The sequence below is a fragment of the Ictidomys tridecemlineatus genome, chromosome 5 (genome assembly GCF_052094955.1).
Source record: "Ictidomys tridecemlineatus isolate mIctTri1 chromosome 5, mIctTri1.hap1, whole genome shotgun sequence".
Classification (NCBI taxonomy): domain Eukaryota; kingdom Metazoa; phylum Chordata; class Mammalia; order Rodentia; family Sciuridae; genus Ictidomys; species Ictidomys tridecemlineatus.
Window position 1 is genome coordinate 76,295,661 of NC_135481.1, and position 11,694 is coordinate 76,307,354.

At 33.7% G+C, this 11,694-nt stretch overlaps 1 protein-coding gene across 2 annotated transcripts in view; it reads left to right on the forward strand.

Annotated features, from left to right (window-relative positions):
* The window catches only part of Sec23a (SEC23 homolog A, COPII component), a 60,672-nt gene extending 53,386 nt beyond the window's left edge, over positions 1-7,286 (forward strand). For both annotated transcript variants that reach the window (XM_021724715.3, XM_013357463.4), the window contains one exon: positions 5,905-7,286. In XM_021724715.3, the coding sequence (XP_021580390.1) occupies positions 5,905-5,994 (90 nt within the window). In that variant the 3' untranslated portion in view covers positions 5,995-7,286. The remainder of the gene's footprint in view (positions 1-5,904) is intronic.
* Positions 7,287-11,694: the final 4,408 nt, after the last annotated feature.

Consider the following 11,694-nt stretch of genomic DNA (forward strand, 5'->3'; position numbering starts at 1 on the left):
AAGTGATGAGGCATAAAGATGATATTTCGAAGATGGACTCAATGGAACTTGATTGGAAATTGTAGGAAAGTAGCTATATACAAAAATCTAAATTCTGATTGGATCTTGAGCTAGGGAGATAACAATTATAAGGAATATAATTGGGAGGATTTTTGATATTGGAATATAGACTATATCAGATAATTAGACAATATTATTATTTTTTTAAATATGATAATAGAGTTGTGGTATATAGGAGTTTGTTGATGATCATGGGAGATACATGCTGACTTATTTAGGGGTCAAATGTCATGATGTCTTCAACTTGCAGAAATGAGCCAACAAAAAGAAGTAAAAAGAAAAGGAAAAATGTCTAAAATATATAGAAACAAAGCAAATGTGGCAAAATGCTAATCAGTGAAATTAGGTATACTATATACATCCTCAACTTTTCTGTAGGTTTGAATTTTTAAAATATAAGAAATTAAGGGAAAACAAGGGGTTTTGAGCCTAGGTATCTAGGAAAATGTGTACTAGTAAGTGGGAGTTGGGTGGAGAGAAAATGTTTGATTCTAGACACTGAGTTTGAGATGTCATCTAGATGACCATATTGGGTAAGTTGTTGGAAATTTTGATTTGTGGTGAGGCAAGGATATGAAGGCTGATTCTGGACAGGTGATACTTAAAGTCATTACAGTAAATGCTTATCTGAGAGTAGAAAATGAGACAAAGCACAATGAGACAAAACCTGGAGCAAGTACATGTGATAGGAGTATTTATAAATAATCAGAGGTAGAAGGAGATTGAAAAGAATCCTTTGTCATAAAGGGAAGAACTTTAGGGAAGAAGAAGAGGGTAATGGACACTGAAATGCTACAGGCAATTGAAGGAAAATACAAAGAGTTTGATAAGGAAGTCATTTGTAGCCTTCAGTAGACAGTTTTAATATAGTGTTTGGATAGAAAAGAGATCATAAGGAAAATAGATTACAAAACAGATTAGAGTGGGTGGTAAAAAGGTAGAAATTATAAGTATAAATGATCCTTTCATAAATTTAGCCTGAGGGCAAATGGAAGGATTATTGTTATTAGTGTAAGAACACAGAATTTATTTGTAGACGAAGGTGACAATCTGGGGATGAAAAAAAAAAAAGACAGATTTAAGATATAATCACAAGCACTATACAAGCATTGGTAAGGAGGCAGGACATTTATTTTTGCCAAAGAAAAAGGTGAGAGGAAGGGTGAAGATAGATTTTTGAAGTGGAGAGAAAGTTCACATAACTGCCTGTTGCTTTTCAGATTATTTGCTAAAATGAGACAGACTAGAAAAAAGGAAAGATTAAAAACAATTGTGAGGAATAGAAGACAACAGGATAAAAATGATCTTTTATAGCAGTGGCGAGGGCCCATTTTATTTACTAATAATTTCTAACAAGCTCCCATCATGTTCTTTAACCATACTTTGTAGTTTAGACAATGTATTAAAGATGAAAGATTTTGGGTGATTGAGGATGAAGAAGAGAAAAGGATGTAGAATTTTTAGAGCAATGTTAATTGAGTAACAATGGGGTCCCATCTGGGTAGAAGACAAATGATACCATAATTGAGTTAGGGTCCTTTGAGTATAGAGTTGTCTCAAAAATTTTTCCTTGATTTCTCTACGTTCACTGTTTCTTTTGATGATTGCTTCCACTCTTACAGTGGAAGCAATCATTTGTCTCATTTTCTACTCTCAGCTTTTATGTGAAGGCTTACTTGCCAATTTCCTTCTTTTGTTTAGCTTCACACTGAGCTATAGACTTTAATTTTTTGAACTGCCTACTTGAATTTCCTGTAGATATTTCACAAGCAGAATGTCCCAACCTTACCTTTCTTTTTAAACTATCTTGTTCTTCCTGATTTCCTGTTTTTAACAGAAGGCCTCACTATTCCCTGAATTCCCAAGGCTTCAAACTTTAGTCATTTATAGTTTCTCCTTTCTGCTCCTAATCACTAGGATTATAAGTATGTGCTACCTGGCCTGGCTTTGCCCTATTTCTTCTATCCATTTTCAATCTCCATGTCATTATCCAAAGTCAGGTAGTGTTTACTTTTCACATGGACTGTTGGAATTCCCTACTAACTGGTTTTAGTGCTTCAGCTTTTTTCCTCCATTTTGTCAGTGGCCAATTAGTCTCCTTAATGTAGTAGTCCTGAATATCAGTTCTAAAATTCTCAATAATTCCATATTAAATTACATAAGAACCCTTTGTATTGTCACTGAGAGCCTTTCTGGTATTACCCACATTATCTTTTTCCACTGTTAGCCACCACCACTGAGGTATTTTAGCCAAACTAGACTTCTACTATTTTTTTTTGGCAGTACTGGGGATTATACTCAGTGGTGTTTTACAAGCTACATTCCCAGCCCTTTTAATTTTTTATTTAGAGAACAGGGTCTTGCTAACTTGCCAAGGCTGGCTTGAATTTGTAATCCTCCAGCCTTAGTTCTGAGTTTTATTATAGCTGTGCCAGCACTATGCCTGAATTTTGACTCTACTTTGAATATAATGAACATGTTCTTATCTCTTTGTGATTTTTGTCCTCATCACCATTTAGATACATCACATTCATTCCTCCAATCTCAGTTCATAGTTCACTCCATGAAACCTTTTATGTGATTGTATAACTGGATTTGTGTAATATCCTTGCCCCAACATCCCTTTTTCCCCATTTGTTTCCTATTGCACTTATTTCACATGTTAGAGTATAAATTACTCAAGGGCAACAATTCTGTTATTTTCATTTTTAACTTCCCCTGGTACCTTAAAAACATAGTACATGTTGAATATGATAGATTTGTACAGAAGAGTAGAGATGGGAGTGTGGGAGATCTGAGGAGATGGTTAGCAGTTAATGAGATTTTGTAGTATAGATGAATAAGTTAAATTTAAGGTCCAAAAGTCTTGAAATTTTGGGGAGATTTGTATAACAGGCGAAGGACCATAATCTTGGAAGTATGGAAAGGGTTGGATCACATATGAAAAAAAAATTTATGCCTAAATAATGCATATACGTATATAACCTCAGTATCACTTCACTCTGCTTCTTTGCTGGGGGAACAAAAAGCCAGATGTAATAATATGGTATAGAAGAGGTTAAGGAAACTTTAAAATAGTATTTGTGAGGGTTTGCACATCTAATGTCCACAAGAGCCAGGTAAGTAACAAAGTGGCTAGATGTAAAAAAAAAAAAAAAAAAAAAAAAAAAAACAAAAAACCCTGATGCTCAGTGTTAAGAAGCAATACTTAGGAGTGGGGTGGTCTATGGTAAACTAAGGTTTGTGGAAAGAATACACATTTCTTCTTTAAAGGAGGTAGCTGCTTTCCCCCATCCTTATTATCTTTCACATAATTCAGTTAAAAAAAAAGTGGGAGTCTACACTTTGCAGACCAAATAAAATATACTCTATATAGCTGGATTTTTCATACAAAAGTATGGCTTAGTCCATGGAACTAAATAATTCATGGAAATGATGACTTCTCATTTCTGTTTTTTTCTGGGTTAAATTACAACATGGAGATATACTTTTGGTAGACTTTTTTTTTTTTTGGTACCGGGGATTGAACCTAGGGGTTCTTAACCACTGAGCTACATCCCCAGCCCTTTTTATTTTTTCTCTTAAGCTAGGGTCTTGCTAAGTTGCTTAGGGCCTCATGAAGTTGCTGAGGCTGGCTTTGAATTCATGATCCCTAAGTGAAATCCAGAGTTGCTGGGATTACATGCATGAGCATCCATGCCTGGCTGTTTTGGTAAACTCTTAATAAAGGAAAGAGCTTGTCCAATTAAATATGGAAAAGCATCATTCTGAAATGGTAATGAGAATGTAGATTTTGCCAGTTGCCTAAGTTTTCTTTGTCTGCAATTTCTTGTCTACAGAGTTTTAATAATAGCCCTTGCTTGCTGTACTCTGTAAATATTAGCTATTAGTTTTCAGTGTTAATCATTGGGAAAAAGTCTTTCCCTAAAGATATTTAACATAGGAAAGAAAGCCTAATTTCAACTTTGAAGTTTAATTAATTCTATCTGAAAGTAGGGCAATTAGAAGCATAAACAAGAGCCTTCACGTCTTCCTTGACCTATAATTTTTATAAGAGTAATTGTTAGTATTTTAATAATCATAAGTTGAGCAGTAGTATGTTTTAGTCACAGTGCTTTAGGTTTTCATCTCCTTTACCCCATTTGAATTATGAAGAGGAAATTGAAATATCATAGTTTTCTTTTTGTCAGAAATCGAGAACATAGTGATAAGTATTATATGTGAATGTCCTGAAGAGGGCACCACTGCAATACTGCTTTCTGTGGCATTCGGGACCTCTATTGGTGTAATGCTTCATATGCTAAATGTTGTAAAGCTTGGACCTTTCTGTAATTTAAAGAGAAAAAAGACCCATTTGAAAAATGAGCTAACTACTGATTTTTGATATAATTTGAGTTTAGCCTTAGTTTTTATAATTTCAAATAGGATCTCTGCAGTGTATAAATTAGGCAATCTGTATCATTTATCTTGAATGGAAGAAATAGATCTAGAATTGGGTGAATTGAGGTGAAAAACATTTAAAATGAAAAAAAAAATCATAGGAAGAGAACAAGCAAGAACCACCAGGTTATTATTAGTTTGGGTCACATTTTAGGGGCTTCTGATAACTCTGAATGTAGAAGAAGGAAAAATGTTTTTGTGGATACAAAGTAATAGCTTTTTCAAATGAAGCAATGGTGAAAATAGCTAAAACATATATGTCTATTGTATGGCACAGATTTTTCTGTTTGCTTTATACTACTTCACTCATTGAATCTTTTCAAGAGCTGTTCGAGATAGACCCTGTTATCCTTATTTGACAAATGTAGAAACTAAGACACAGGTCAAATCACTTCCTCAAAGTCACATGAATACTAAGTGGCAGAACCAGAATTTGAGCTCAGGCATTCTGGCTCCAAGTTCTGTACCCATAAGCTCAGCACTTTAATCCCTCCCCTCATTGCCAAGTTTCTCAAGTTCTTATAAATTAACATGACTTATTCAGAAGAGGTAATAACATGTCTGCGGCTTTGCCAGGCTAGACCCACAGGAGCAATAAATTCATATCTAACATTTGCTACTATCTTGCTGATCTCCTCTGAAATTACTTTGTGTTAGACTCTTTCCATTTATTAATAAATGGAATTTGAGTATGAGGATATTTCTAAAAATTCAGATATAAAATCCACAAATACTTTCTCTTACAGTAAAATTTCATTGTTAATGGATTAGGTTTTCAAGGTCATTTTGTCAGTACATTTTTTGTTAAAATATTAAGAATTTTGGGGGCTGGGGTTGTGGCTCAGTGGCAGAGCGCTTGCCTTGCACGTGTGAGGCACTGAGTTCGATCCTCAGCACCACATAAAAATAAACAAATACCAAAAATAAATAAATAAATAAATAAATAAAAGAATTTTGGTAATTCTGGTTAATTTCTTGAAACTTACAGAAATCAATTCAATGACTTGAAAACTTAGTAAGCATAGTTTATTTTAAAAATGATGCCGTGAATTTGCTTCCTTCTAACTGGTGTTTCTGTTAAAATGCCAGGGAGAGGGATTTTGGAGGTCAGGCTGTTTTAAAGCCCTAATCCTCTAATCACCTCTCAGTCCTCTTGATAACTAGTCTCCATCCTGAGACCTCTCATTTTCTAGCATAAACTGAGATGTGATGGGAATAGTCCATGAATCACAAAGACAATCAGGAAATTTTGAGGACTTAGATAAGAATTTCCCTCTCAGAAACCAGGAGCATAGGCATTCTTCTGATTAAAATGATTCCCTTGTCTATTTTAAACATTTTCTTATACAGTCCAAGGTATCACTCTGTGTTTTAATCATAGCGCATACTTCTCTTTTCCTCTAGGAGTCTGGAGCACCCATCCTCACAGATGATGTTAGTTTACAAGTGTTTATGGATCACTTGAAGAAACTTGCTGTGTCAAGTGCTGCTTGACATATGAAACATGTTAAAGACACTTAAGAAGATGAAATATTTCAGTTTCATTTTTTTCCCTTTTTCAGTTTGTCTGTGGAAACCAACAGATCTCTCTAGACTTTTTTTTTTGTATCAGTATGGTTTGAGAAAACATAAAAATGTTCACGTTTGTAGATAAAGCTGGAATATAATGAGAGCATTGAGAACAAATTTGTTTTGCTTGCCACAGTATTATAACTGGTTTTAGAATTTCAAAGTCTTTATAACTTAATTATGTTTAAGAGTAAAAATAGAGTCTGCCTTGTACAACAGATATAACTTATTTGTATATTGCAGACAAATCCAAGGTGGCACTGAATATCCTCACTGACCTTTTAAAAACTTATTTAATTTTAGCCAGAAAGGAACAAATCAATAGTTGTGATAAATGTGAACATTTTTTCTTATTTGTTGAATTTTTTTTAGTGATTTTCAGCATTTATGCATACACTTTTTCCTGTAGTTTTTCTGGTAAGGCAGATTTATTCTATGATTTGTTTAGAAATTATCTGACTTTATAATGGCAATTTTCATGAAGATAATTTAATGTTTTTGATTATTTGGAAAAATTATTTAGAGATGAAAAATTTTGGTGGGGGTAACATTCCCACAAATGACAATAAATGTGAAATTCCTACAAAGTACCTAACTTATGTGACTAACCACAATAATTTCTTTTTAAAAAGGATACAGAAAATAAAGCATTTGGTTAGAGTGCATAAAGAAAGCCTTTGCAGTAAAATGACTATTGTAACTACTAAACCAAATTTGGTTTTCACTACTCATTTTGTTGTTTTCCCTTCTTTTTCTGTGGTAAATTTTACATCATATCCTTCAGTATTTTAACACTATTTTGGGAGTTTACATTTCTTATTTCTGCTTCCTTTGTGTGAACTTTATTAAGTTGTGGTTCTTATTGAAACAGTATTATATAATGTTTAATTATGTCACGTGATGATACTTAGTTCTATTTTGATTTATTCATCAGTAACATTCGCTTTTACCTTTTAAAGTTTACTTATAGCAGATGTTTACATTGCTAAAGCCAGATATGTTTTGACAATGAAATTTACATATCAAGTACTGCAAACGAAAGGTGGTGCGCTGATATGTGCTTAGAAAGATAGTTCTGATGATTGTTACTTGCATGAACACAATCATATGATGGTAAAACTTATAATTGTTATATTCAGTTTGCTTAAGTAAGTTCCATTTTATTTGAATTGAACTGTGCTAGACCAAAATGCCAATAAAATATACTTTTCTCTGTGTTTCTGGTTATCTTGAAATCTAGTAAAACCTAAGAAGCCTGTTGTAACATTAGGGCACTTAAAAGATATTTTGACTTAACACTTAGTAATTGTGTGTATTTATGGGGTACAGTGTGATAATTTCATTCATGAATATAATATGTAATAATCAAATTAAGGTAATTAGCATTTTCATCCCCTTAAAATTCATGATTTGTGTTGGGACACTTTGAACTCTCTTTTAGTTCTTAATAAAATATATAGTAAATGGTTGTAAACTACAGTCACTCAACTGTGCTGTGGAACACTGGAATGTGTTCTTTCTATTTAACTGCGTTTTGATGACTATTATCCAATCTCCCTCCATCCCCTCTTCCTAACTTCCTAACTTCTAGTGACTAACTTCCTAACTTCTAGTGACTACTATTTAGGTTTCCACATGTGAATAAGAATGTGTGGTATTTGTCCATCTTGTCTGCTTTATTTTGTTTAAAATGTCCTCCAGTTTCATCCATGTTGCTATAAATGATAAGACTTCATTATTTTTTAAGGACTCAATAATATTTCTCTACACACACACAAAACAAAATGAGAGCATTTAAAATCTTCTGCTAGTAGAGTAAAATATTACTCATTTCAAAAATAACTATATTGATATATTTCACATATCATACAATTAACTCATTTGAATTATACAATTCAGTAATTTAAAATATTTTCATGGAATTCTATAACCATTAACACAATCAATTTTAGAGCATTTTCATCATGCCAAAAATAGTTATTCATTCTTTATGTAAGACAAGTATGCTTCAGTGTTTTTTTAGACTGAGGAAAGATGTTGTAATAAAAACACCTGCTTTTTTGCTTGTACCTTCAACTTCTGTTCATTAAGAATGCTCTTGTATTTTGTCTTAGTGAAAAGATGGTATTTTAGCCCTAAGTGGTTCTTAATGTCTAAATCAAGTACAGGTTAAATGCTAAAGTGCCTCTGTATTTAAGGATAAATGATGAACAGATATATCATCATACCCATTTAGCTTGCTATTTAAAAGAAATCATTTTTGTGTGTATTTAAGTTATTAGTAAATTTCTAGATATTCAGATGGATGGTTGAAAAAATGTTTAATCCTTTGTTTTTGTTTGGTCTGTTTTAACAAAGTACAGTAGATTATATATAATAAACAACAGAAATGTATTTATTAGAGTTTGGGGAGTTTAGACGCTAGATGATACACCTTTTTGCTGTGTCCTAATGAGGCAAGAGGCTATCCAGCTCCCTCAGGCCTCTTTTTATAAGGCCACTTCATTGACAAGGGTACAGCCCTTATGCACTAATCAATTTATAACATCCTATCTCTTAACCACATTGGAGATTAAGTCTCAAATAGGAGTTTTGAGGAGGTTCCCAACATTCAGACCAAAGCACACATTTGTTTATATTTTTATTTAAAAAATATTTTTAAAAAATTTATGTGTTCCTTTTAGTTATACATGACAGTAGAATGTACTTTGACATATCATACATACATGGAGTATAACCATTTTTGTGGATGTACATGTGTAGTTATACTGGTAACTTTATAGTTACACTGGTAACTTTATAGTTTCATATATGAACATAGGAAAGTTATGTCTGATTTTACTGTCTTTCTCATTTCCAATTTTCTTTCTCTTCTCCCCACTCCCCTCCATCCAAACCGATGAACCTCCACTCCTCACTTCCCCCTGACCATTTGTGAGTCGGTATCTGCATATCAGAGAGAACATTCGGCCTTTGGATTTTTTGGGATTGGGCTTATTTCATTTAACATGATAGTTTCCAGTTCCATCCATTTTCCAACAAATGCCATACTTTCATTCTTTATGGCTGAGTAATATTCCATTGTGTATATGTACCGTGTTTTCTTTATCCATTAATTTGGTGAAGGGTACCTAGTTTGGTCCCATAGCTTAGCTATTATGAATTGGGTTGCTATGAACATTGATATGAATGTATCACTAGAGGACTCTGATTTTAAGTCCTTTGGGTATATGCTAAGGAGTGGGATAACTGGGCCAAATGGTGGTTTATTCCAAGTTTTCTGAGAAATCTCCATACTGCTTTCTGGAGTGATTGCACAATTTGCAGTCCCACCAGCAATGTATGAGTGTGCCTTTTCCCCCACATCCTTGCCAACATTTTTTTTTAAAGGTCTTTTTTTTTTTTTGGAGAGAGAGAGAGAGAATTTTTTAATATTTATTTTCTAGTTATCGGCAGACACAACACCTTTGTTTGTATGTGGTGCTGAGGATCGAACCCGGGCCGCATGCATGCCAGGCGATCGAGCTACCACTTGAGCCACATCCCCAGCCCCCTTGCCAACATTTATTGTTACTTATATTCTCTCTCTCCCTCTCTTTTTTTTTTTTTTTTTTGTGGTGCTGGGGATTGAACCCAGGGCCTTGTGCATGCAAGGCAAGCACTCTTACCAACTGAGCTATATCCCCAACCCTGTTACTTGTATTGTTGATATTTGCCATGCTGACTAGAGTCAGATGAAATCTCAGTGTAGCTTTAATTTGCATTTCTCTAATTGCCTGTGATGTTGAACATTTTTTCTTATATTTGTTGACCGATTGTATTACTTCTATGAAGTGTCTGTTCAGTTCCTTTGCCCATTTATTGATTAGGCTTTTTTTTGGGGGGGGGTATTAAGTTTTCTGAGTTCTTTATATATCCTGGAAATTAATGCTCTATTTGAAGTGTAGGTGACAAAGATTTTCTCCCATTCTGTAGGCTCTCTGCTTACATTCTTGATTGTTTCCTTTGCTATGAAGAAGCTTTGTGGTTTGGTATTATCCCATATATTGATTCTTGATTTTATTTGTTGTGCTTTAGGAGTCTCGTTGAGGAAGTCGGTTCCTGAGCTGATGTAATGGGCCGACTTTTTCTTCTATTATGTGCAGGGTCTCTGGTCTAATACCTAGGTCCTTGATCTACTTTGAGTTAAGTTTTGTGCAGGGTGAGAGATAAGGGTCTAATTTCATTTTGTTATATGTGGATTTCCAGTTTTCCCAGCACCATTTGTTAAAGAGGCTATCTTTTCTCCAATGTATGTTTATGGTTATGGTGCCTTTGTCTAGTATGAGATAACTGTATTTATGTGGGTTTACCTCTGTGTCTTCTATTTTGGTCTTCATGACTGTTTTGGTGCCAATAAAGATTGGCTGTTAGTGGAAGAAAAGAAGAAGAAGAAGGGAAACAGGTAAAAGAAAAAATATATATAAAGTAAAAATTAAAAACAGGCTGGATTTGTGGCTCAGTGGTAGAGCGCTCACCTAGCATGTGTGAGGTGCTGGGTTTGATCCTCTGCACCACATAAAAATAAATGTATAAGAAATTAAAAACAAAAAGAATACAAAACTAAAATATACTTATCAATCGTCCTAGTCCTAAAAAAACTGATCCCTGAAAAATATGCTAGAAATGAGAAAAAAAATGAGTATATATAAATGTTCATGTACCATTAAGATCATAAATCAATGAAATTTATATTTATAATTGAAAATGAAAGTATTACATGTGAAAACTTATAGTATGAGAAAAAGGTTTATTGTATAGACATGTTATTTTAAATGCAACTGGAGGAAAGGGTAGAAAAGACATTTTCACTCAACCTTAGAAAATAACAGGACTACAAATGAACCTAAAGAAATAAAGGGAGGGCTGGGGATGTGGCTCACGCGGTAACATGCTTGCCTGGCATGTGCGGGGCGCTGGTTTTGATCTTTAGCAGCACATAAAAATAAAAAATGATGCTGTATCACTGAACAAATTAAAAAATTCTCTGTCTCTTTAAAAAAAAGAAATAAAAGGAAAAGAAATAATGATAAAATTAGAATTTTAAGGAGATGGAAAACAAAATCATTCAAGGGAAATATTTTGTAAAACCCCAAAGTCCAAAGTTTGAAAGTTTCTGTAATGGTAAAATAAGTGCCTTAAAAAAATAACAGAACGGGCTGGGGCCATGGCTCAGCGATAGCGCACTTGCCTGGCATGTTGTGAGGAGGCACTGGGTTCAATTCTCAGCACCACATATAAATAAAGGTCCATCAACAACTAAAAAAATTGTTAAAAAAAGTAAACAGAAGCATTAAAAGATATTTTTTTTTTTGGTCTAAGCTAGTTAAGAATCATAATTATTTAGTTGTTTAATGTCTAACTCATCTAAAACTTCACCTTTAATGAACTTCAGGGAAGACTTGATAGTATTACAGTCATACATGTGAAATAAAAGTAGTTACAGAGTTGAGAAATTAAGGAATTTTGAAGCTTAAAGGATCCATTGAGGTCATAAAGTCCTATCTTCTTAACCCAGTTCATGAATTCCCCAACTATGTCATTGATGGTTATCTAATCGCTGTAGATGGCTTTAACTGTTAAACA